We start from the raw sequence: 27,954 nt of genomic DNA, 5'->3' as shown, positions 1-27,954 counted from the left end.
TATTTTAGTAATGATAAATAGCTATTTTTTGGAGAAAATTTGAAAAACAGGTTCATTATATAGATACTAGGCCATCAGTGCCATCCCTCACAACCACCTCTATTGTGGTTTATGTGCTTCTAGTCATTTCTAACGTATCCGAGGGGGTGTGAGCCTTTTAGCAAAATTTGGGTCATATTGTGGTTCCTGGCATGGTTTTTTTTTTCCCCCAACGGAACACATATCATGACAATTTTCACTTGTTCTTAATCATGGCAACATATCATTTCATTGTCAGGATAAACCATCATTTATTACTGCCTATATTGGTTTCCTGTTGCTGCTGTAACAAATTATTACAAGTTTAGTGGCCTGAAATAACATAGATTTATCATCTCATAGTTTTGTAGGTTAGAAGTCCAACATGGGTCTCACTGGACTAAAATCAGAGTGTGACAGGGCTGCAGTTTTTCTGGAAGCCCCAGAGGAGAGCCCATTTTCTTGCCTCTCCAACTTCTAAAGGCTACCTGCATCTCTTGGCTCATGGCCTCTTCCTCATCCTCAAACCCAGCAATGGCAAGTCAAGTCCTTGTCACTAGGCATCACTCTGATCTCTTCTCTGCCTCCATTTCCCATTTTAAAGGACCTCTGTGATTATACAGCTCCCACTCAGAGAATCCAGGATAATTTTCTTATTTTAAAGTTAGTTGATGGGCAACCTTAATTCTATCTGTTCCCTTAATTCTCCTTTGCATGTAGGTAACATTTTCATGGGTTCTGGGAATTCAAATGTAGACATCTTGAGGCAAAGTTTGCAGGAGGGAGCATTCTGCCTTCACTGGTCTCCTATTGTTGATGAATTGGTTGTTTGCATTGGTATGGATGGCATTTCCGTGAATATCTTTGTGTATCGATCTCTATATATCTTTGGTTAATCCATGAAGCACCTTTAAGTAAATGGAGTATTTCAAAGTGATAATTTTAATGTTTCATAAAAATGATAATTTTAATGTTTGATAAAAATGATAAAATTATAGAAACTCTAGTCTTCATTGGATAGGCTAACAGAAGGCAAGTTTAGTGCCAAAGAAAACATTTTAGAACTGGGAGAAGATCAGTTTGTGCCTCTGTTACATTCCTGTTAGAGTATAAGGTCCTGTCTCATTATAGTTTTATTATATTCCCTGTGCCTTCTGGCATATGGAATTGACGTGGGGGGGGGGGGGTGTTTGTGTTTGTGTGTGTGTGTGTGTGTGTATTTGCTAGGTAAATGTGTAAGGAAATGAATGTCTATACTTCAGACATGCTTCGCCATTCTTTCACTTTGTTTTCTTTCAGTATTAGATGTCATAGATCTTCACTGACCATGGTTGATTTTGCAGCATTTGGGATTTTGACAGCTGTATTGTGTCCAAATGTGCTACTGCCTCAACATCATAGAAATGGGGAACATTCATTCTCATATAAAGGATTTAAGATGTACTTGGATTGTTTTAACTGTTCTGTTTTGATAATTTGAAAGGCTAAATATGTGTTCTGTGTCCTTTTCCTTTTTTTTTTTTTTAATTAGCTGTCTATTACAAAATCATCACAAATTTAGGTAAATACCATTGCCAGAAACCAAGAATGAAAAACCTGCAGTTACTTTGAAATATTCAGAATAAAGTGGCATATTGAAATACTAAATATTAAAATATAGTTCCACAGTCTTTTATCCATGAGACCAGATGTGTTTTAGAATTTAGGTTTTTCAGTGGTGGGAGTTGGGTGTGTTTGTTTCCCAAGGCTGTTGTAACAATGTTTCACAGACCGAGTGGCATGAAACAATAGAAATTTTCTCACAGTTCTGGAGGGGCCGGAAGTCTAAAATCAAGGTGTTGGTAAGGGCTGTTCTCCCTTGGAAACCTCTGGCCGGGGAAGATGCTTCTGTGATTCTTCTAGTTTCTAGTAGCTCCAGGCGTTCCTTGGCTTGCAGCTGCAGCACTTGAGTCCCTGCCTCTGAAGTCACATGGTCATCTTCTCCTTGTATGTTTCTGTCTGTATTTTCCCTTCTTATAAGGACAGCAGTCATATTGGATTGGGGCCCAGTCTAATGATCTCATCTTAACTTGATTACATCTGCAAAGAACCTATTTCCAAATAAGGTCACATTCACAAGTATGTGAGGTTAGGAATTGAACATATCTTTTTCAAGGACACAATCCATCCCATAAAAGGGAGTAGGGCTGTGGAAAGGTACTGAGCACCTACCACGTATACTGGAGCAGCGCCAGTGGGTTGGAACAGCAGACACATCAAACCACCTCAGCAAAACATGTGAACAGGCAGGCTAAGTTTGATGATAAAGCTGCAGAAAGCCTCATGTCAATTCAGATCAGGCTTGCCACCAAATGAACGCACTTGTTTGGTTACTTGCCAAGTGTAGCTTTCGGTTTTCAGTCTTCTGGATTTTGGAATTGTGTTTAAAAGATTGAGGACCTGTGCTAGATTTTCGCCTTAATTCCTAATGACAGGTTAAGCAATATTTCTTAGAAGTTCTAGCAGGGAAGAGTTACTGCTCTTGCACTATCTAATGTTGTTATCTCCCTGCAGCCCCGCGCCCCCCACCCCGCCCCCCTGCCGGCAATCTGGAAAGTTATCCTCTTTGACTGGATGCAGCCCCAGGTATCAAGGTGGTGAGATTTAGTTTGACCATAAATCCTTGTGTTCAACTAGAATAGAAACTTGATGCTGAAAGTTAACCCCTTGCTAGAGGTTAAACCTTCCATCCCTCTTTACTCTCTGAAAATTAGAAAATGTTCATACATCAATAACCTCCAACTCACAAAGCCAGTCTTATAGTTAAAGCAGTGTGTCTTTTACTTCTTCAGAGGGGTTGGCTTCCATAGTAAGTCAGTTCCGAAGCCCAACCCCTGGATACCTTCGCATGAGCAAGGAGACAAGGAACAGGATGTAAATTGGCTACCATTTTCTTACCTGCAACAGCACAGGAAGCAGACACAGCTTTGTAGCTGCAAATGTAGGCAGCTTAAGCCTCCATATCTTAACTGAATACTGATACCCAAGGTTCGGGAATCTGCTGGAAGAAACATCCAGCTAGCACAGCCTCAGACTGTTCAAGCATGTTCATTGTAATGATTCTTCTTAGGGCAGAAGCATTGGAAACAGCTGGAAGGAATGTCAGGCAGTAGAGAGATGGTTTTGGCACATCAGTGAGATTGGTTGTTTACAACATCAAAAATTATTGGAGGAACATTTAATCGTAGAGATAGTTAAAATCTAGTGAGTAGAGTGAGGATACAGTGTGCATATAATGTGAACCAATTTTGTAAAATGAAAGCACAGAGGTTACAAGGGATGGATAATATTAGCAGTGCTTTTCATAATTGACTCCTTATTTTCTTTATACTTGAGAATTTTCTAGTTTTCTGTAATCCACTTCCCCTCTTCTTCCCTCCTAAGTCCCTTGTTTGAGGAGCCTTTTACTTTTGGAGGAGAACTTGTATCCTTACATTTTTGCCAATTAGCAACTGAATTTGGGGAATACCTATGTGGGAATTTTTGTTCAAAGCAGCGTGGATCCCCTGCCCCCTCACAAGGCAGGATGTGTGCTGTACCATAAAGGACTTCTCATTATCTCCCATTTTACAGATGGGGAAATGTAGGCAGGCTGAAGAAAGTAAGTAGCTTGCCAAGGTTAATTAAGAGTTAACAGCAAAACCAGGGCGAGGGCTGAGGTCTCCTGATTAGCTAGCGCCTTATCTTTTATCTGCTCCAGGCTCTCCAACCAAACTGTTCATTGGAACTTTGGGGCGCCATCTCTCAGAGCTGACCCAGTTTGTCAGGGCAGGGGTCTGGGCATCAGTAGTGCATCAACTTTTTTTTTTTTTAATGAATATTAGGTGATGCTAATGAAATATTGATGTTGAGCTTTGGGAATCCGTTGCCTACAAAGCAGTCCCTCCTAGATTTGTGTGTACGTGTATACACATATAAACACAAGGTGAATGTTTATTTTTATGTACTTGAGTGCTTTGTATATACAAGGTGGTGTTTTTAGCCCTGCGAATGTGGTGTGACAGATTAGCCTCTTTAACAACTCCAGAGGCACTGTTAACATTTCTTAGACACAGTTCTATTAATTTTTAAAATATTTACAATTATATACATGATACTTATATATGTTTATATAATATAAACTCTCCTCATGTATAATACATGAAAGCATTTTATTTATATATTCTTGTTAAATAAAACTTCACTCATGGGATCATAATGTGCATACTCTTTAGCATTTTGCCTCTCCAATTTACTGTATCTTGGGGGAGCTTTTCATTTCTAAACATAGATCTGACTCTCCTCCTATCCTGATGAGTTTTCATTTCAGGAATTATACAGGGCAGAAGCTAAACTGCTGATGGGGAGACCCCTAAATACAGCTGCTCAGTTTATGGTGCTCTCATTTAATAGTCCGGGGCTGGTGGTTGACTCCTCTGTGAGGTTGTTCGCTGGGGTCTTCCTATTTTGTAGCTGTACCATCTCGTGGAGTGTTAGCCTTGCCATTGTGGTGGGAGCTGCCTTATAACTTCTGGTTCGATTCCACCCTGTGAAAAGTGGGAAGGAGCATGGATGATAACTGCTTCTTTTTAAAAGCTATGACTCCAAAGTTGCATGCCACTTCCATCCACCTCCTGTTTATCAGACACTAGCCCCATAGCCCCACCTAGCTGCTCAGGAGTCTGGGACATGTAATCTAGCTGGGTGATCCTGTGTCCCACCTGAATGTAGGATGAAGAAACTTAATGCTGGGGGTCACTCACGTACCATCCACTACAACTTGATTCATGATCCAACAGTGGTGACAGGATGGAAGAGTTAGAGCTACCAAGTATAGTGCTGTGTTTTGGTATCAGCGGCATCTGTGCAAGTGGATGTGGGGGTGTGAAAAGTGGTGATGGATCTGGAACTACTAGACTCTGAGCTCCTCCAAGAGCAGTGATGTAGTACCTTATTTTTTTCTGTCATGAGAACTTGACTCAGTGCTTTGAACTTCAGTTAACCGGCAGAGGAGGGTGGGGAGAAAAGGTTGAGATCAAGAGAAGCCTTTTTCCACGTCTCAGTGAGTGCGCATGTGTTAACCGGTATCGGAGTACTTGCCATATGCCAGGCGCAGTTCTAGGTTCTGAAGTCACCAGCGGCCCCGATTGTGCTCATAAGCCTACATTCTGGTGGGGGTGAAAAACAGTAAAAAGATATCCCGTGGCAGTAGGCAAGATGCATCCTCAGTGGAAAGAAGACAGTGTAATGGGGTGGTGAATGGTGGTGAGGGCTCTTTAGGTTTGATGGCTGAGACAGCCTCTTCGGGGGGATCTGAGATGACAGCCAGCCTGCTACGTGGCAGAGAGCCTAGCTAGTGCCTGGATCCCACAGCAGGAATTGTGAGTGTGGCATGTGTGGGAACAGATATGCTGGAGAGGCTGGAGTGTCATGAGTGTTGGGGCAAGAGGCAGGCAGAGGCTGGACCATGGGAGGGCTGGTGGATGATCCAGGGTAAGGAATCACTATTTCTTAGTGTGATGGGAAGCCATTGGAGGGTTTGAGCAGGGCAACAAAGGGGTCAGCTTTCCATCTCTAAAACTGTGGGAGTGCAGAATGAGCACGGGTTATATGAGCACGAGAGTGGAAGGATCAGCAGGGCCAGGTAGGTGGCTGTTGTAAGCCTGATGAGGAATGATAGTAGCTGGAGCAAACGCAATGAGAATGCCAGAAAGACGTTTGAGATTTATTTCCATTAGAAACAGGACTTTCTGATGGGCTAAATAGGCACAAGGGTAGTGAGGGAAAGAAAACTAAGGCTTACTTCTTTTTTGTTTTTTGTTTTTTGTTTTTTTTTTTTTTGGCTTGAGCAACTCCATGTCTCACTGCTTAGGAAAGAGGAGAAGGAATCCAGAGAGGTGTTTGGGGTCGATTATGTTAGAGGTGCCTGTATGTTCTCTAGGTGGTGACAACAAGTTGGCAGTTGGTTAAGAGTCTGGAGATCTGGCTGGGCACGGTGGCTCACGCCTGTAATCCCAACATTTTGGGAGGCTGAGGCGGGCGGATCACGAGGTCAGGAGATCGAGACCATCCTGGCTAACACGGTGAAACACCATCTCTACTAAAAATACAAAAAAATTAGCCGGGTGTGGTGGCGGGCGCCTGTAATCCCAGCTACTAGGTAGGGAGACTGAAGCAGGAGAGTGGTGTGAACCCGTGAGACGGAGCTTGCAGCGAGCCGAGATCATGCCACTGCACTCCAGCCTGGGCAACAGAGCGAGACTCCATCTCAAAAAAGAAAAAAGGAGTCTGGAGATCTGAGGAGCCTTTTCTGGCTAAGTGGTCTCATGTCCCTCTTAGTCGTGTTACACTTAACTGGAAGACTTTGGGCTGTGGTTTATGCCACTACACTGAGATCATTAGGTCGTGGTAGGGATGAAGTGTGCTCTTTCCTGTGGCTCCCATTGGCTTTTGAAAGACAGGTTAAAAGGCATTTTTTTAGATACAGAGTGTGTCAGGAGTCCCCAGGACCACCCTCAGGTTTGACGATTTGCTAGGAAGACTCAGGGCTCAGTATCTAGTCATACTCATGGCTGAGATGTATTAGAACAAAAGGCCGCAAAGCAAAATCGGCAGAAGAAAAAGGTGCATGGGACAAAGTCCAGAGGAAACCAAGCATAGATTCCAAGAGTCCTCTCCCAGTAGAGTCACACAGGATGTGCTTAATTCCCCCAGCATTGCATTATAACCACACGTGTAAAGTGTCATGTAACAGGGATACTCATTGGAGCCCAGAGTTTTTACTGGGGGCTGGCTCTGCTTGGCATGTACCAAAGTTCCAGGATCTCAAAGGAAAACAGGTGTTCATCATAAACCATATTGTTTGTAAAGCTTAGGCACAGTGAACCATGAAAGAGAAGGGGAGGAAAGCATGAAGAATAAAGTTAAATTAGCAGAGTTGTCATGCCAAACCCCTATCAACCTCAGTAGGGAGGGCACCAGGTTCAAAGGCCAAATAAGAGACCTGGAGCCAGCAAATGAGACGTAGGGTTTTATTAGGGGCTTTCATCCAGGGAAGAGTATCCAGTGGCAGTGGGCTGAATAGAAGAACCACCTTAATTACAGAAACTGTCTAGTGGCAGTGGGCTGGGCAACATATCTGCATGGCCCAGTGGTGGTGGACTGGGCAGGAAAATCACGCGGTCCAGTGGTGATGGGCTTGGCAGGAAAACAGCAACCCTTGCAAACAGCATGCAGTTTGTATAGAATTTTCACTTCACACCCTCCCCTTACTAACTTCTACCTGGCAACCTTCATTTACCCCAAAACTCAGGGCCTTAATCCTCTGTACAGCCCATGTGCCATAGGATGGGATGGGGGCTTAGATTGTATCTGAAGCAGGTCTCAATCAATTTAGAAAGTTTATTTTGCCAAGGTTAAGGACATGCCTGTGACACAGCCTCAGGAGGTCCTGATGACATGTGCTCATGGTGGTACAGCTTGTTTTTATATGCTTTAGGGAAACATAATACATCAATCGATGGCGCATACGATTTACATTGTTTTGATCTGGAAGGGCAGGACAACTCAAAGTGGGGGCTTCCAGGTCATAGGTAGATTTAAAGTTTGTCTGGGACGGGAGCAGTGGCTCACACCTGTAATCCCAGCACTTTGGTAGGCTGAGGCAAGCAGAATTGCTTGAGCCCAGGACAAGCCTGGGCAACATGGCGAAACCCCATCTCTACCAAAATAATAATAATAATAATAATAATAATAATAATAATAATAATAATACAAAAACTAACTGGGCATTGTATCGTGCCTGTATTCCCAGCTGCTGGGAGGCTGAGGTGGGAAAATTACCCAAGCCTGGGAAGTCAAGGTGGCAGCGAGCCGTGATAGCTCCACTGCACTTCAGCCTGGGTGACAGAGTGAAATCTTGTAAAAAAAAAAAAAAAAAAAAAAAAGGCAATTGGTTGAAAAAGTTATCAACAGAAAGGAGTGTCTGCGTTATGTTAAGGAGCTGTGGAGACTGCATTTTTATCATACATATGAAGCCTCCAAAGTAGCAGGCTTCAGAAAGAACAGATTATAAATGTTTCTTACCAGACTTAAGGTCTATGTTGATGTTAATGCTGGTTGGCTTTCCCTGAATTCAAAAAGGGAGGAGGGTATAATGAGGCATGTCTGACCCTCTCTTCCATCAGTTTTTGGCCTGAATCAGTTTTTCAGGCTAACTTTGGAATGCCCTTGGCTGAGAGAAGGGGTCCATTCAGATGGTTAGGGGAGCCTTAGAATTTAATTTTTGGTCTAGAAGATGTGAACCTCCAGATTGGCCACCCCAGATTCTCTATCTCAGAACACACATTCAGGTGCCTCTGCCATATGGGTCATTCTTGGGATATGCTTAAGTTGTTGCTCTCTGGTGCATTTACCCTACAACAACTTGCTGTCAACACACAGGAACACTATGCATATGGCATGTATGCCATCAGGGAATATGTATTCTACTACTTGAGGTGATGGCAGCAATAGCAGAAAGTGGCTCTTCTGCAAATATTAAAGAGTACCTGTTGGTCACCCAACATTTAGTTACCCTTAGTTTGAGAAAGCAAATTACAGGGCATGTCTTTCTAAAGAAGAGCTGCTTTGTGATATTCAGGCACTGACAGCAGCACAAATAATGTTGGCTTTTGTGGCAAGTTAGTGACTTTTGGAGAATGATGCTGCAGCCTTTGGATCAGAGGAAGGTATTGTTACTGGATTGTTGAAGTTAGACCATAGTAGGACTAGGAGCCTTGGAGCCATTCCAGGGTTTGCTTGAATCATAGCCCTCATACTTTGTAGCTGAGATCCTCAGGCAGGTTGCTTGACCTCTCTGAGCTACTTTCCCTGTATATGACGTGGGGCCGAAATGTGTGGAGTCAGTGTATAGATTAAATGCGATACTGTATGGAAGAGCCTGCCATGGTGCCAGGAACACAATCAATACTTAAACATTCTCCTCCATTATCAATGATGATTGTCCAGTGTTATACGAGTATATGCATCTGTACAGCTGGTATAATTCTGTAGGTTTGTGCTCCTCCCTATTCAGCAGGAGGATGCTTATGTGCCAGACCTTAGGCCTTGAGTAGTCTCTTGTATTTCTTCTGTTACTGCAGTAGATAAAAATGCTTAGCTTTTTCTTCTGTGCAGCTTAATCCCATTTTAAATCTCTTTATTCTTGAGGCTATTTATGTAGCCAAGACAAGATCATTCCAAGGCCAATTGCTAAATGTATAGATTAATGATGTTGCTTTTCTTTAATTGCTGGGAGGATTATATACCCCTTCGGGGTGGGGACAGTGTCTGTAGTATGCAGTGTCACATGTGCACAGTGCTTCCCATGTAGGAGACGCTCCATCATAGATGATAGCTTTTAGAAATCGAATGATTGTAGTTTATTTTTCTACTTGGCAGCAGTTCTGGTTAGGAACTTATTATGGGGTGTGGGGAGAGGAGGCAGATGGAAGATAACCTTCTGGGGCTAGTGTTGAGGTTCACTCTGCCCATGTCAGAAGTCATGGGAACTTATTTAGAAATTTAGGATTCCTGGCGTAGAGAAGCTTGGCATTAGGCACACAGTGAATGATGCATGGCCAGTATTTAATCTGGAATGATAGGAATGATATTTTTTATTTATTTATTTATTTATTTATTTATTTATTTGAGATGGAGTCTCGCTCTGTTGCCAGGCTGGAGTGCAGTGATGCCATCTCGCTTACTGCAACCTCTATCTCCTGGGTTCAAGAGATTCTCCTGCCTTAGCCTCCCGAGTAGCTGGGGCTACAGGCACGCACCACCACGCCCAGCTAATTTTTGTAGAGACAGAGTTTCACCATGTTGGCCAGGATGGTCTCTATCTCTTGACCTTGTGATCTGCCCGCCTCGGTCTCCCAAAGTGCTGGGATTACAGGTGTGAGCCACCGCACCCAGCTGGAATCATACTCTTTTGCAGTCATTTTACAATCAATCAACGTCCACATGGAGATCAACTGCCAGTGAGTTTTATTCTTTGCTTGGATTTTTATTTTGTTTTGTTGTTTTTAATTTCCTTTAAGATTTCTCTGTCCTAGGGAATGCACCTTGCTGGGAAGGGTGGGAGGAGCCTTGGATTTGGCAGTCATCTCTGTCTGTAATTGGCCTTACTTTCTGTTGCAGAGGTCACTTTATCACAGAGCTCCCCCTGTTGATTCTTTGAAGTTAGGAGGTACTTGACTACCTCCTTTTCTCTGCACAGGTGCAACTGAGAAACACCTCACATTTTCCAAGAATGTATAACTGTTGAAATGTTATAGCCCGTTCTTCAGGTGTTACATTGCCCCTGAGCCAGAGCTGGAAACCTCCGGTGTCAGGGATAGGTAGAGATGTAGAGGGTGGGGCATTGATAGGTTTCTCGTAAAAAGCTGGTTAGAGGCCTCCATAATTAACAACACATCTTCCAAGGGTGGTGAAGAACTTCCCCAGTAGCTTCTGAGCTGAAATGTTTTGGAGGTAGTAATTTGATCAACTTGAAGATCGCGTGTTAAGTTAATCGTTGATATGAATCACAAACACAGAACACCGATGTACTCATTGCTCCCTTGTAGTTTGTGACTCTCGTTCTTACAAATGTGTGTGGTTTGAGACTTGTTAGGCACAGCCCTTTTTTGTCTGATCCCTTTTTTATATGTCATGCATACATCTGAGGAGGTCTATACTGTTTCTGTCATTAAGAGGTGGGAGTCTATTTCCTATCCCTTGATCTTGGCTTTGATCTTGGGTCTCAGCTCAGCTGAACCTCCACCTGAATGCAGCCATGTGAGTGAGCCCAGTGAAACCAGCCAAGAAACCACCCATTAACCCGTAGAGTAAGGACAATACATTGTTGTTGTTTATAGCCTTAAGTTTTGGCATGGTTTGTTACATAACAATAGGTAACTGATTGAGTAAGCTTGTTCTGGCAGAAAATACTCTGGCAGGGATCCTATCATGCCCTCCTACACCCCGCAGAACAATCATCAGGGTTAAGAGTGCGCGGAGTCCTAACTACTAGACCACCAAGGAACACTTGGACACAGGAAGGGGAACATCACACACTGGGTCTTGTCATGGGGTCGGGGGAGGGATAGCATTAGGAGATATACCTAATGTAAATGGTGAGTTAATGGGTGCAGCACACCAACATGTCACATGTATATATGTGTAACAAACCTGCACGTTATGTACATGTACTCTAGAACTTAAAGTATAATAAAAAAAATAAACAATCATCAGGGTTAAGCCTTTCACGTCTTAGTATATTAATCATTTGGATCAATCTGATTGCTTTCTTCTCAGATGCCCACTGAAAGGGTTGTTAGGTGCTAGCTTTGTTTTGTAAGGAAAGGAAGGTTGCTGATTTGCGGGCATGATTTATTTTTGGGAAAGCATTGTTTGGTTGTTATGCTTTACTGGGGTTAGGGACTTAGCAATTTGAGTGGACTGTGCATCTGGTAAGTGTAGCAGTAGGTGGTAAAGAATTCTGAGAGGAAGAGTAAACTACCAAGGGAGCTTTTGAAAATTATGCCTTAAACTGGTTCCATACTTAAAGGTGGGGGGACTTTCTTCTCTTCTACTTTGAATCTCTGCTTTTAGAACCCAGATTCAGGCTACTTTTCATAGCAGAATTCAGTTACATCATGGCATGAATGAGTTTTTGAAAGCTGGCCATAGGAACTAACTGCAGTTTATGTTGTTGCAATAGAAAATGTTATCCTAACAACTAACTTATAAATTAGAACATTTGTAACTTTTAGCGCATTTATAAGTTGGAATGTGCCTATAACTATAGTAGAAATGATACTTGAACAATGGGCTAGCTATTTTTCTAAATACATCAAAGTGATAAGTATTAGACATGCCCCATTTTTTATAGTGAATTGTTATAGTGATGTAAAGTTAGGGCTTTTTCACGTTTTATTGAATTATGTCATACATTTAAGTCTGTATCTCCTTGCTTTCTAAGGTTATTTAACATTTTTATATTTCATTGATATTTCTGATATATGAGAAACATGTATGTTATAGAGAATGCTTTTTTTAAAAAACAGCTTTGTTGATATATAATTTTATATACCATAAAATTTACACATGTAAAATATACAATTCAGTGTTTTTTATTATATTTACAGAGTTGAACTATAATCTAATTTTAGCACTCCCTATTCCTCTCCCCACCACCCAGCCTTCCCTGCCCCAACCTTACACAACCACACATCTTTCTGTCTTTATAAATTTGCCCATTCTGGACTTTTTCTATAAATGAGGTCATATAATATGTGGTCTTTGGCATCAAGCTTCTGTCATGTAGCATAATATTTTTCAGCTTTGTATTAAAACATGTATGAATTCTAAGAGGGAAAATGGTTTATCCACGAAGTTATATTTATAACGTTGTTTAACATTTTCATTATGCAATATTTTATTCAGACAAAAGAATAAGTGGACCATATAACACCTGTAAGTTATAAAGCATGACAGAATGAGCACCTGGATTCCTACCACTCAAGAATGGTACTGATACCATTGTATCTACCTATGAATTTCACTCCTATTCTGTTCCTCCCACCTCTTCATCTCATAAGTGTATCCCTAAGCAATTTATCATTTCTTCTGATTTTTTTAGTTTATTAAAAAATGTACTTCCTTGCAGCTTCTTTCACTCCATACTGTGTTTCGTAGCTTTATTCATATTGTATTTAACTGTATTTCTTTTTATTTCTTTGCTTTTTAATTTTCTGTGTGAATATATGGTTTTTCTTCTGAATAGGTATTTGGGGTGTTTTCCAGTATTTTATTTAAGGATCAGCAATACAATGAATATGTTACAACTGCTTTCTTCTATACGTGGAAGAGTTTATGTGTAGGGCATATACGTAGCAGTAGAATTGCTGCATAGTAGAGTACAAAAATACTTAGTTTTTCAAAATATTTGTACCAATGTACACTGCCATATATGTTATATAAGAATTCCCACTGATCTTCATGCTTGTCAACACTTGATATTATCAAAATTGTTATTTGTCAATCTCTGGGATATGATATTGTGATTAAGATCAGATATTGTGATCTTAAACCTTTTTAACTGCTTCTGAGGGTGATTATGAACTTTTAATAATTTGTCATTTAAATCTTCATTTTTAAAAATGCCTGCTTGTGTCATTTTCCCATCGAAGGTTTTATATGTATATATGTGTGTATATATGTATGTGTGTGGTGCGTGTGTGTGTGTGTGTATATATATACATATATATAATTTTTTTTTTCTTGAGACAGAGCTTGGCTCTGTCACCCATACTGGAGTGCAGTGGCATGATCTCAGCTCACTGCAACCTCCTTCTCCTGGGTTCAAGCGATTCTTATGCCTCAGCCTCCTGAGTGGCTAAGACTACAGGCATGCACCCACCACCCTGCCTGGCTAATTTTTTGTGATTTTAGCAGAGACAGGGTTTCACTATGTTGACCAGACTGGTCTTGAACTCCCGTCCACTATGTCCCACAGTGCTGGGATTACAGGTGTGAGCCACTTTGCTGGGCCAGAGGTTATATTTCTTTATCAAGTTGTTCTTTATGTAGGATACAAGTCACTTGTTTGTTACAATGTATTGTAAGTATCCTTCAGTTTCCCAGCTGCCTTTTCACTATTTTTATACTGTCGTTTTTCTCTGGCTGCTTTTTTGTCTTCGATTTTCTGTAGTTTGATTCTAATTATTTGGGGAAATGTGTCTGTTTTCTGTTCCTTTTGAATTTATCCTGATTGGGACTCTCTGAGCTTCTTGAATCTGTGGTTCATTCTGTTTCATTAATTTTGGAAGAAACTTTCCATATCTTCTCAAGTCTTCTGTCTTATTAGTGTAACTGGAGTATTAGAAGAAAAAAATGGTTAGACCATTTGATAACCCATGGATAATCTGTTTGTCCCTCATTTCCATCATTCTTTGTTTCAATTTATTTGTTAAAATAATTTCTATTGACTTACTCAGTTTACTAAGTAAAGTTTCTTAAGCCACGCCAAGTCTGCTGATGAGTCAATTGAAGGAATTCTTCATCTGTGATTAGTTTTTAAATTCCTGTCATTTCCATGTAACTCTTCTGGTTTCTATCTCAGTGAAATTTCCCATATGTTTCTGTATGTTGTTTACCTTTTCCATTAGATCTTTAAACATCTTAAGCATGGTTATTTAAGATCACTGTATGATAATTCCTACATTTAGGTCATCTCTGAGTCTTTTCGGTTGTCTTATCTCTGATTTTGTTTTTATGTTATTGTGACTTTTTTTTTTTTCTTGGTACTTTTTGATTGAATGCCAGACATTGTGTGTAGAAGACCAGTAGAGACCAAAGTAAATTGTTTTGTTTTTTGAGTTGGAGTCTTACTCTGTTGCCTAGAGTAGAGTGCAGTGGCACGATCAAGGCTCTCTGTAGCCTCGACCTTTCTGGGTTTAAGTGATCCTTCCATCTCAGCCTCCTGCATAGCTGGACTACAAGCACATACCACTGCACCCAGATTATTTTTTTAATTTTCTTTTTATTATTTTTTGAAACAGTCTAACTCTGTCACCCAGGGTGGAATCCAGTGGAGAGATCTTGGCTCACTATAACCTCTACTTCCCGAGTTCAAGCAGTTCTTGTGCCTGCAATTACAGGTGCTCACCACCATGGCCAGGTAAGTTTTTGCATTTTTAGTAGAGATGGGGTTTCACCATGTTGGCCAGGCTGGTCTCAAACTCCTGACCTCAAGTGATCCACCCAACTTGCCCTCCCAAAGTGCTGGGATTACAGACATGAGCCACCGTGCCCAGCCACACCCAGCTTACTTTTTAAATTTTTTCATAGACATGGGATTTCACCATGTTGCCCAGTCTGGTTTTGAACTCCTGAGCTCAAGTGATCCACTCACCTTGGCCTCCTAAAGTGCTGGGATTACAGACATAAGCCATCATGCCCAGTCGTTTTTATGCCTAGAAATGAGCACGCGTCTTCTTCTATTAGGTCACGTATACAGGATTGTGAGTTAATTTGATCAGTAATTGAGTTGGATTTGGGTCTTCATGTTATTTCCTTCATTCTGCCACAGGTTTTAAATTCTTCCAGCTGTGAACTGCTATTCCCTTACACTTAAAATAGTGCCTGGAGTGCCCCACTTTCCTCAGTGTTCTTGCTTTATGTTCTCAGCTTTTTTATAAGTTCTCAAATGCCTGGGCTATAGTATAATCTAGCCCTGGCCCCTTCTTAAGCATTAGATTACCGTTAGTGGTTTAGATCTCATATCTGGGCTCATTGTAGAGGCAGGGGAATGGTTCTCAGTTCCTCTGATCCAGTTTAAGGTAGGCCCTGGTACCTGGGTCATGGAGATAGGGTCTCCTCAGCTTTCCTCTTACCTTCTTCGTCTGGTAGTCAAACTGCCTTGAGTCTGATGTGTATATGGGCAGAAGAGTTTCCAGCCTTTCCTTGGGGGCATTGGATCTGTGTCTGAGTCCTGGGGATGGGAGGGTTTCCTACACACAGACCAGTTTTGCTTATGCCTCTCATGCTGAAGCAGTGCCTTTTTGCCTGGACTCTGGGATTGGAGGGTTTATTGTTCCATCCAGAGTGGCTTAAGGTATTTTATTTTACTTTATTTTGAGACAGAATCTCACTCTGTTGCCTAGGTTGGAAGTACAGTGGCACAATACCGGCTCACTGCAACCTCTGCCTCCCAGGTTCAAGTGATTCTCATGCCTCAGCCTTCCTTCCAAGTAGCTGGGATTACAGGTGTGTGCCACCACACCCAGCTAATTTTTGTATTTTTAGTAGTAATGGGCTTTCACCACATTGGCCACCCTGGTCTTGAACTCCTGGCCTCAAGTGATATGCCTGCCTCAGCCTCCCAAAGTGTTGGTTTCTGTATCTCTAGATTCATGTCTTTCATTAGTTCTGGGAAATTCCCAGCCATCATCTTTTGTTACTCTTTCCCTCTTTTTCTCTGTACTTGTCTTCTTAGTCTTTACTTATATGTGTATTAAATCTTTTAATTTCCCTTCCTATGTGATTTGATAATCTTTCTCATTTTCCATCATCTTGCTTCTTTATGCCACATTTCGGATTAATTGTTAGGTTTGTCTTTGGTTTACTTGCTTTGCTATTCGGTGGTGTCAGATTTGCTATTGAAATGGAAAACCCAAGATGAATCTAAACATTTATTTTAAGAAGTTCTGTTTTCTTTTCAAACCTGCCTGATCTTTTGTGTTGGTCTCTTGCTGCTCATTCATCATATTTTGTTTTCTAAATGTTTTATAAAGCTATTTTATAGTTTCTGAGAATTTGAGTATCAGGCCTAGTGGATGATGAGGATTTAGGGGAGTTAGTGCATATATATGGGATCCAAAATGGATTGTTTCTGCTGGAACTTATTTATGGTGGTTTGTGTCTTTTGTATGATTTTCGTTTGAGAACACAACATGAGATTCTTTTACCTTCATACACACACACACACACACACACACACACACACACACTTTTTTTTCCAGAAACCTTCCTTGTTTTCTCATTAATCCTTCTGTTCATGTCCCCTCCCCAACTCTTTTTGTATCTTTTTAGTGTTAATGCATGCAAGACACTAGGGATAAGCTCTTTATGAGAATTATTTCAGTTTATCTTTACAACCAACCCAGAGGGAGGTGCCCTTATTTTCACTTTAGAGGAGAAAACAGCACCCTGAAGAGGTTCTATGATTCCCCTAGGGTCATACAGCTGGACAAAGGCACAACCACCTTGTAAACCAGGCAGTGTGAGTCAAGTGTGACAGTGTCTATGAACCTCCTCTAAAGGGTGGTCTGCAGGCTAGTACTTCAACTGTGTGTCCCTTGCCTATAAGGAAATAAGTTCATAAATCCAGCGTAAACATTTAGCTACTTTTCTAGCAATTTCTCATTGCTCTGTATCCAAGCAAGTGACCAGTGGATCCATCTTCTTGAACCAGGCATGGACCAGGTTGGATGTTGAACTGACATGATGAGGTGTGTATGCAAAGCTGTGTTCTAGTCATGTGCAGTGGGACATGCCCAGAAGGACATGTGTCTGTCCACTGCAGATGGGGGTGGGCAGTGACGACCACCTGGTCTTTCATGAAAGCTGGTTTGAGAGAAACCACAGTTGGTAAAATTTAGTAACTTAAGAATTCTTATCCAGAAAGTCACTCTTTGGTGCTATTGTCTCTCTTGCCCTGCAGTCCTGTAACTATGGCCTAGGCTTAGTATCTGAGGCAGAATTAGCGCATTTGCCAGGGCTAATAATGATTCTGCTCCAATCCCTGTGTATATTAGTGACTTGCTGGCAATACTGGAATGGAGGAAATAATATGAATGCTTCAATTATCAACTATTAGTTGCTTTTTTTGTGAACTAGTGTGCAGTATGTGGAGGAAACATATACTAGTCTAGTGCTTCCTAAGACTAAATGGAGAATCGTAATTCTCAGGCATGTGATTGAAATCTTCTTCTTGCTTCTTCTAATACAAGAAATAAAGGCACATACAGGCTTGTTCTCCGTGTCATCTGTTACCTACCCCTGCTGCACTGGCACTTAAATATTAAACAGATGCCTGCAGGACAGCGGTTGGTGTTGTTAAACCCATTTCTGTGACCAACAGTCAAGCTAATCCTATAAGAGTTGCCAGCCATTGGTCATGAGGGATTCTGCTAAACTCTGACCATCTCCCAGAACAATCATTATGTGCAGTAGTATACCTAGGAAAGGACAGTTTAAACAGAACAAGTTTTTATTCGGTTGCCTGTGTGTTGGGTGGTCCCTGCTATCCTAATAATGTGGTTTCAGATGCTATTTTAAACTGAGATGTTAAGATCATTAATTTGTGACTAGACAACAAACTAGTAAACTTAAATAATGAGAATAATAAATAGAGCCTGCCTGGACTCTTTCTTAAAGCTTCAAGATGTCTTAGTTTCGTGATTCTTTGTTACTAGAACAAGTCATCAACTAACTTAAAAGTAATTCTTTTAAAAAAAAATCTGTGCAAATATGTTATCTTGGTAGGCACTTGAACTTTCTCCTGACCGTATCCATAGGGCTGCTATCAAATAGATGTTTGTCTGTCATTTCTTGCTTTGAAGAACTGTTCTTTTTCTTATGCTTAATAGATTATGAATTGCACCACCCTACGTGATTTTGGTTTTGGCACTTGGATTTTCTCTTCAGTGGTTGAGTGCTATTGTGAAGGGTTTTAAAATTCTTTCTGTACTAACCCTTGATCTCCAAAATGCCATTGATAAAAGAACAGAAACACTAAACAATCACATTAGAATCTATCAAATTTGTGCTCAGGTCATGTTAGCAGTAGGTCAGAACAAACTGTGTTTTCCTTATCTGCAGAAAATTATGCTCATTTAGAGTGTGGTTGCCTAAATATGTGGTGACTCAGAAGAAAATATTTTCTGTTATATTTTTGGTGTTTATTTTTCCCACGAGACTTCGTAATTTTCTCCTGTTCCTACTCTCCCTTTTATTTCCCTTTTATTAGATTTTAGTAGGATGGGAAAAGAATGAGGAAGAGTTGCTTTGTGGTCTAGTCCTCACATTTACAGACAGTGATTACTGCTGGGTGAGGGGCAATGTGTTAAATTACACAAATAATTGATTATGATTGTACCAAATTTAATTTCTAAATATAGCTACTAGAACCGGAATATGGAACACGAAAATATCATAAATTTTTCTGTTTCCCCCAGATTTTCCCAGTCTACCCTACAAACAGAAAACAGTAGGAAAATGTTTCTTCCTTCAAAGAGTTCCTAATTTTTTTGTTCACATTTTTATTTGAGAATTTACAGAGCTATAGGTAAACGTTGCTTCATTTATTTAGCTTTGGAAATAGATTTTTAATTTTGAATTGGGATGTGTTTAGATATGCTGAGACTTGCAAGCATTTTAGGTAAAAAGGGAAATATATTGATAAACCTAATAATGAGATTTCATGAGGTAGCCTGTTTTTTCTCCCCTCTGTGCACCTTCATGCCTTGTGAATGGTACCTGGGGCTTGCTTCTTTGCTTATAGGCCACTGTCTACCTGGCTCCTTGCTGACTGCTTTTGGGGCAATACCTTGGAAAGGTAATTTGTTTTATAGCTTAAATAAAAAGTCTTGTCTTGGGATTAGCGGGGAACAAACAGGACTAAGACTGAGATTGAGATGATACTCCATGTAATATGGGGAGAAATCTGCAGGGAGAGGTCAAGTGGACACTGAATACTTTTTTATGATGCATGGTTCATTCTCTCGTAATTAAGTTTATGCATATTGTCAGGACACGGTATCCAATTTAAATTTTCTTTTTCCTGAGACTGTATGGGATATAGCATGTTTGCCTTTTGTCCTCATTTATATGCTCATTCCTAAGATGATCTGCACCAACTGGAAAAAGAGGGAGCTGGGGTTTTACGTTTGGGGGACCTGGAAATCTTGTACTGATGTTTTCTCTGGGTGTTTAGATGCCCTAACAGGCAATTAGAACTAAGAACTGGCAAAATCTTAGCTAAAGGAGACCTCTGATTAAAGCTGTGTTAGGCCATGTTAACCCTTTGCTAAGTCAGCCAGATTTTAACAGGCTGCGCCACAACAGTTTCTGATGTTCATTCAGTGGTCCTGAAGAGTGGCATTTTCTATTAATAAGCTTCGCTTAGAAATAAGTAGCTATTCTAAAACAGTGAGTAATTTTGTTTGCCAAAGCCTCGGCCTCCCAGGACCTGTGACACATCTTTGGAAGGCACATTTAGAGCAGGCCTGGCTCTCTCCATTTTTACATTTTGCTGCCGTCCTTGGGAAGAAACGCAAAGGAAACTGGTCCTCTGTGAATACAGTGTGTTGATTATGAGTCCTTTTTTAAAAATCAAGATATAATTCAATTCACATGCTGTAACACTCGCCCTTTTAAAGTATATAGTTCTGTGGTTTTTAGTATATTGGGAAGGTTTTGCAAAGTATTAGCCCTAATTCCAGAACATTTTCATCACCTCAAAAAGAAACTGTGTAGCCTTGAGCAGTCATTCCCCATCCCCTCTGCTTGAGCCACTAATCTACTTTCTTTTTGGGGTTTGTTTTTTGTTTGTTTGTTTGTTTGTTTTTTGAGACAGGTTCTCACTCTGTCACTCAGCCTGGAGTGTAGTGGCACGATCTCTGCTCACTGCAACCTCCGCCTCCTGGGTAGCTGGGATTACAGGCTCAGCTAATTTTTGTATTTTTAGTAGAGGCGGGGTTTCACCATCTTTGCCGAGTAGCTGGGATTACAGGCACTCACCACCATGCTCAGCTAATTTTTGTATTTTTAGTAGAGACGGGGTTTCACCATCTTTGCCAGGCTAGTCTTGAACTCCTGACCTCGTGATCCACCTGCCTTGGCCTCCCACAGTGGTGGGATTACAGGCATGAGCCACCACGCCTGGCCTAGAGCCACAATCTACTTTCTACCGAAAGTTCTTTTGTATGTTACAGTGAAATCTCCTGTCTCTAACTTAGTAGCTAGATGATTTGGGGGGCGGTGGTGCTTCACAAATAAACTCTTAAGGTTGATTTTCAACTTCTCACAGGAATAATATCTTTGTTTCTTATTTTCTATTTATCACTTCCAGTCCCCTGTGTAAAGGGAAAGGTGCTCTGCCTAGCCTCTGAGTCCACTTCACTTTTACTGCTTATAATAAAATTTACCAGTTATCTAAAATACTAAATGTGCGTTAATGTGCAAGAAGTTGAGTCTGATCTGATAATGAAATGAGTTTATGGCAACCACCCTTTTGAATGCCAAGGCTAGAATCACCTGCAAGAGCGCTACAGTTCCTCTCAACCTTTCTGTTCTTTAACTTTTAGAATAGTTAGAATTCAAATCATGTAGGACTTTGTCAGTCAAAACCAGAAAAACAAGTAGTTTGGATAGATGGCAGGCTTGGATATGTATGTGTCAAATATGTCTTAAATAAATACTTTGGATTCCTGCTCATGGCACTAGTGTGAAATCCGTAAGTTTGAGAGTTTGGAAGGCAAGTGGGGATTGATTTAAAGGGAGAGGAGAAGTACGAGTTCTTAGCAGTTTTCCTTGACTATAGTGGAAAGAGTAAGACATTGAGAAGCGTTAACGAAATGGGAGGTATGTAAGGGAACCACTGGGGGAACCTATGGACTGCTCACTGGGTGCCTTGGCTGGTAATACAAATTTACTAGCTGAAGGATTTTGTCTTTGTTGCTTAGCTCTCTTGGACTGCCCCAGAATGGCTTAAAAAATGGGAGTACTAGACCTTCTCCCAAAGCCTCCACTCTTTGTGTTTGTGTAGCTCTGTTTTTCAGTCTGCGTACTATGTGTGACTCTCTTTGTAGAATTGCTCAGCAAGCAGTACCAAAAGCTGGTATACCTCCTCTAGGGCCACAGTGATGGGGAGCAGGGAGGGTGGACTCCATAGAAACTGTGGATATTAGAGTGTGTGGATGTTGGGGAAGCTGGTGAGTATATACAGAAATCGAAACTGCCAGAGTCGGGATTGATTGTCGGAGCCTTTTACATTAAGAGGTGGTAATCGTTTAATGTGGGTGCCCTTTTGTCTTCTGCTGGTCTGGTTCTCTTGGAATATTATAAATGACAGGTGCTGGAGGCTTGGAATTCATGTGGCTCTTCCTCCCTCGATTGACAGATAAAACAGAAATGCATTATTTGGTATAAATGAATCAAAATGTTGTGGTTTAAAAAGTTCTTTAAATAGAATTGAGTTTGTTTGAAACACGGATGCCCTTTTTGAAAAGGTTAATTTCCTTCAAAGATGGTTAGGCTTTTCTGTTTAGACAGAATAATAATAAGCCTAATCTATTAAAACTTTTTTTTCAGGGAGAGAGGAGGGTATCTACAGAAGAATATTTTCATCTCCATTGAATAATGCTTGACTCCCTTCTCTTCTGTTTTTAAAATTCATGAATCCCTCTTATTGACTTCATCTCTAAAAAATTCCGAGTAGGGAAATAAAGTGAAAAGTAAAGCCCCTCTCACCCACCTTTACCCCTCACCCCTAGATTCCCACTACCTCCTAATAACTAGTTTTCAGCCATTTGGTGTAATTTTTTTTTCTAGTAATTATTCAGCTATTCAGTGAACATGTGTCCATGTACATTTGTAATGCCTTTTATTTTTTATTTTATTTATTATTTTGAGACAACATAATCTCTGTCAGCTCTGTCACCCAGGCTGGTGTGCAGTGGCATGATCTCAGCTCACTGCAACCTCCATCTTCCGGGTTCAAGTGATCCTCCTGCCTTAGCCTCCCGAGTAGCTGGAACCACAGGCATGGGCCACGATGCTTGGCTAATTTTTTGTATTTTTGATAGAGACAGGATTTTGCCATGCTGCCCAGGCTGGTCTCAACTCTTGAGCTCAAAGTGATCCACACACCTCTGCCTCCCGAAGTGCTAGGATTACATGTGGAAGTCACTACCTGGCCCATAATGCCTTTTTAATGGCGTGTCCAAACCTATCCAAACCCTTTAGGTGACATTATAAAGAGGTGATATAATTTTACTTTGAAGTGAGTTGAGCTCTCCTCCAGTAAAAAATGTTGCCCAGATATTTTAATTGTAAACCTTCGAGATGTAGCAACCTGTGAGAGTTATCGTGAATTGATGTACATAGCCAGGACTGGACCCGTCTGCTACATTAGAAGGATCTTTCTGTATTCTGGTTATTGATTCGGGACAGTTTCATAAAAACTTCAATGTGATCTTTGCTAATTTCTTTGAAATATCACTTTAAGAATAAGGACCACACATAGTGAGGGGGGGCCTCTTTGGCCTAATAGTAATATTCGTTTCTATAGACTCTGCTGAATTCCTCTGTTTTGCATTTCTTGAGTGTGTTGGTTCACAGCTAAAAATAGAGCTCTATTTAAAATGGGTACCCTTTCCGGAAATAAACTATATTTCAATTAGTAAATTTCCTGTTTCCCTAACGTGTTTTGTTTTGTTCTTTCTTTCTTTTTTTTTTTTTTAAACAGCAAGCCAGGGCTGAGCAGGAAGAAGAATTCATTAGTAACACTTTATTCAAGAAAATTCAGGCTTTACAGAAGGAGAAAGAAACACTTGCTGTAAATTATGAGAAAGAAGAAGAGTTCCTCACTAATGAGCTCTCCAGAAAATTGATGCAGGTAAATTATCTTTTCTACTCCCTCATCTTCCCTGCCTGTTTTCCTCTCTAGGAGAAAATGACTTTGATATGGCACTTTACTTGTAACATTTGCTGATGAGGTTGTAGCTTAAGTTCTTTGGAGATTCACAATACCAGGTAAGGGTGGCAATGATGTAATAGTCAAGACTGTGGTTTTCTAGCTCATCTGCGTATGTTAGGTAAGCTATTTTGTACCCTGAGCATTTCTAAAAAATTGCTGATGAGCACAAGATCTTGGCATGAGATGTTGAATGTAGCATTTTGGAAGTATGGGGACTAATGCCAAATGTGAAATTTTTCTCCTTTTATGTTGAGTCGATAATAAGTACATAAACTTTTTGGCAGTCATAGGTGGGTCTTTTGCACTAAAATAGGATATAACGTGAAACATCTTTAGGAAATAGAAAGGTATCCATGATAGTTAAAACTACCCGCAATCAACCATGTTCAAATGGGTGAGTAATATGTTACTGAACAAATATCAGACTGCTATTAAAACTCAACATTGATCGCAAGTAATATATAGAAGGTGCCACACACAACATATAGGAAGGTTTGATTTCTCTACTTCAGAGGCTCATTCTCTCCCCTTTTCCCCCCCCCCCTTCAAACCTTACTGGTAAAATACAAAGTAAAATTTGCATAGGGAAAATATCTTGTGGGTTAGTATGAACTTAAAAATAAGTGGGATATTGAGTTTTCATTATTTAACATAGCTTGTCCAAAATAGTGAGGAGGTATAAAATTATCAGAACATTATTACCATTTTGTCTTTAGATGTCTGTGAAACAACCCCATATAGATATTTTGACATCATCAATAACAATTTCATTAATTTGCTTAAAGTATATATATTAGTGAGGTTGTAATAAGAAGTTATTTGAGGCTTTTTAAAAAATCTTCCTAAGTTATTTTCTTACCTCCCCACATAGATGGTCCTGTAAGAGGATACTGGAAACTCTGATGAAGAAACTTTAATGTTAAGACCATAACATGTTCCAGGCAGCTTTTACCTGTCTTTCTATTAGTCTCATTTTTCTACCTAATTACTGAATAAAGATACTTTTAATCTTGCACAAGAGTTGGTTTATATGGTAGTTCCTGAAATGTGAAGAACAGGTACCCAGGCATTACTGTCTAGCAGAGATTTTTGGCAACATTTTTGTACTGAAAGTTTTTGTTTACTCATTTGCATTGTGATTTAGAGAGAAATGGATGGAGAAGGTTAGTTTGACCTTTTAGTATATCTCACTGGGGCAGCATTAAATGACTTATTTTACCTGGTGCTTCTAGAATCATGGGGATGTAATTATGGTTTGTTTTTCCTAAGTGTATGTGTAATCAGGTGCCATAATTTTTGAGACTGCAAGAAACTTTTTTTTTTTCCCAATTTACATGGTTGTTTTTTGGAGTCTTTAGCCAAAGTACATTATAGGACAGTCAAGACCTAGCCAGATCATGTTCCTTTTCTCTATTATATATCTCCAGCATGAGTGATTATATAGTCTGTAATTGACCTCTCATTCACTTATGTAATGCACCTACCTCCCAAGGATATTGATGTTCCTTAAAATAAGATACTGAAAAAGAATGAAAACATAAGAACATAAGAATGAAAACATAAAAAAGAATGAAAACATAAGAACATAATGCAACAGCAAAGGAAGTTATTTATAGTTGTATACTTGGTGTAAGAAGGCTTGAACTTAAAATTGAAGCTCTAAGCATCCTCTGAATATTGCTATGATGTAGAAATGTAGTGACTGTGTTTTCATAATTCTTATATCTAAAACAGTATTTCTCGGCCAGGAGAAAAAAAGGTCATAGACTAAAAACTTGGAAACATTTTTCAGTGGATAGTGGATCTTTCTAAAGGGATTGAATGGTATATAAACAGAACAAAATAAACTGTTTTTGCCAAAAGTGGTATACAATGTGTAGCCATAGCCTTCAAGCGGGCCTGTCTTGTGTTTGCCTTCAGCCAAAGTAAGGGCATAGTATGAAGGTGTGATTCTGTGAAAACATTGTTTGAGGATCTCTAGATGGGTCTGTAGCTTGTTGGTGATTCAGCTTGTAGAATCTGGACAGATGGATGGTTAGCATGTCCCTGAGACAATTTGTCATGCATCCTAGCTTGGTTTTTAGGCTTTTTATTTTAATGTTGTGGTAAAATTTACATAACATAAAATTTACCACTTAGGCATTTTTGAGTGTGCAATTTAGTGGCGTTAAGCATTTTCACCTTGTTGTGCAGCCATCACCACCATCCATCTCCAGAACTTTTTCAAACTGAAACTCTGTGCCCATTAAACAATAATGCCCATTCCCTTCCCCTGGTCTTTAGGTGTTTGAAAGGAGATGGATAGCAGGTAGTTTTAGATTCAGGTCTCTGGCAAGTTCTGAAGCTGTTGCCATTCTGAGGCATGATAGGAGATCTGTTGCCTTAGACACCAGGTATCACAACATGTCTATTTTTTGATAAGTGTCTAAGAACCTGCCCTCCATTGTTGGCCGATTGAGGGATATCATAGCTGCAGCAGGGGAAGGGCTCTTCAGCCTATCATACTCATCCCTCAGACTCCCAATATGTATTTCCTTAATAGGTTTAACCAGTCTTTTGTTGAATGCCCACATTTTCTGCCACCCAGCATGGAAATACTGTTTTCCATCTGGAAGATTTTTGGACTACTTGATACCAATAGACTTTTTCAACTACGTAATTATTTTAATATGGCTTTCTAGGATGTTTGTTTCTGCATAGGACCTTGCTAAAAAAAAAAAGCCTGCTAAGAGAAATCATGCTACAAGTGTCACCCACAGACAGATGGGTGCATTGACCTGTTCACTATGAAAGTGTTCAACATTTTTCACCCAAAGGCCACTGAGAGGCTATGGACAGATCAATTTTTGTTTTGTCAGAGTGCTTTGACTTTTATTTCTGATACTGATTGGACAATGCTTTTATGTGCATTTCAAAGGGATTCTTTGATCCTGAGAACAAAATGAGACTTGCTGTAGAAGAGACGTGTCCCTTCCTGTCTGCTATGGCCAAGTTGGGTATGCAATACCTTTAAAAAATGAAATCAAGTTTAATTCAGTATACATAAGAGTAAATCCCTTTGCCCTTTAAAAGATCCATTTTGGGAGATGGCTTAAACACCTCCATATGTTTTCATCCTCACCAACAGGAAAACACACACAAAAGGGAGCATGCAGCTCTTCTCCCTTGCTTTTGTGTCTATCCAGTACAGACACAACATTGTATCTTTATCTCATGAGAACTCTTGACTGAGAAGTCTACATCTCTCTGAGACCAGGCCATGGGATTCACTACCTTATTGGTGAGACATTGTTCCAAAAAGAACTCTATTGCTTTTGTTTAACATGAACCTACATTAGAGCTAAATTCTACTCTCGAATGCCTTGAAGAGAGGTTGTGCTTTAATCATTATTTGTAATTAAAACCTGTAAGAAGCATTTGTGAGCAAACTTATCAGAATTTTATATACAGGCTGAGCGTAGTGGCTCACACCTGTAATCTCAGCACTTTGGGAGGCCAAGGTGGGTGGATTACTTTGATGCCAGGAGTATGAGACCAGCCTGGCCAACATGGCGAAACCCCGTCTCTACTAAAAATACAAAAAATTAGTTTGGTGTGGTGGCACACGCCTGTAATCTCAGCTACTCTGGAGGCTGAGGCAGGATAATTGCTTGAACCCAAGGCAGAGGTTGCAGTGAGCTGAGATCATGCTGCTGCACTCCAGCCTGGGGGACAGAGTGAGACTCTGTCTCAAAGAAAGAATTTAATATACAGTAAGTCCTCACTTAATGTTGCCAGTAAGTTCTTAGAAACTGTGTCTTTAAGTGAAATGACGTATAATGAATCTTATTTATTTCTTTGTTTATTTTTGAGATGGAGTCTCACTCTGTCACCTAGGCTGGAGTACAATGGTGTGATCTCGGTTCACCTTCCAAGTAGCTGGGATTACAGGCACTCGCCACCATGCCCGGCTAATTTTTGTATTTTTAGTAGAGACAGGGTTTCACCACGTTGGCCTGGCTGGTCTTGAACTCCTGACCTCAAGTGATCTGCATGCCTTGGCATCCCAAAGTGTTGGAATTACAGGTGTGAGCCACCACTCCCAGCCTAGAAACTTTTAAAAAATGAAAAGAAGTTTTACAATAGAGGACTAGTAGAGTGAATCATACAAAGACTGACAAGACAGTTAAGCTAATCATTAGAGCATTCTGATTATACTAGTTCTTAATGATGTGGGCAGTCCAGAATCCCCTGCCACTTGCAAATGAGCCTGACTCTGCAGGAGGCTTCATGCACTGCTGCCCATGACAAAGAGATGCTACTAGCATTGCAGGACTCTGAGCTCTCTAAGTCAAAGACACAGAAGGAGGTGGTTTCAAAAGGTAAGGACAAACCAGGCATCAGAATTGTAAAATTTCCTTTTCAAGAAATAAGATGCTTTCTACTTACAAAAGTATCATGTTGCTGTTACAAAATTAGAAGGAATAGGGCACAAAGAAAATAAGATAACGTGTAAGTTCAGCACCCAAGTATAATTACTCTATAACATTCTGAAGAATGGCCTTTTAGACTCCCAGCTACTCAGGAGACTGAGGCAGGAGAATGGCGTGAACCCGGGAGGCGGAGCTTGCAGTGAGCCGAGATCACGT

The 27,954-nt window shown here is 40.4% G+C and overlaps 1 protein-coding gene across 1 annotated transcript in view; it reads left to right on the top strand.

Moving 5' to 3' along the window:
* Positions 1-27,954, top strand: part of CCDC6 (coiled-coil domain containing 6) — a 120,189-nt gene that overhangs the window by 33,251 nt on the left and 58,984 nt on the right. Inside the window, exon 2 of the mRNA XM_003903922.5 lies at positions 23,096-23,245. Within this exon, the coding sequence (XP_003903971.1) occupies positions 23,096-23,245 (150 nt within the window). The remainder of the gene's footprint in view (positions 1-23,095; positions 23,246-27,954) is intronic.

Source organism: Papio anubis, chromosome 11, assembly GCF_008728515.1.
Source record: "Papio anubis isolate 15944 chromosome 11, Panubis1.0, whole genome shotgun sequence".
Taxonomy (NCBI): Eukaryota; Metazoa; Chordata; class Mammalia; order Primates; family Cercopithecidae; genus Papio; species Papio anubis.
Note: the sequence above shows the minus strand (reverse complement) of the source record. Positions and strands in the feature narration are given on the sequence as shown.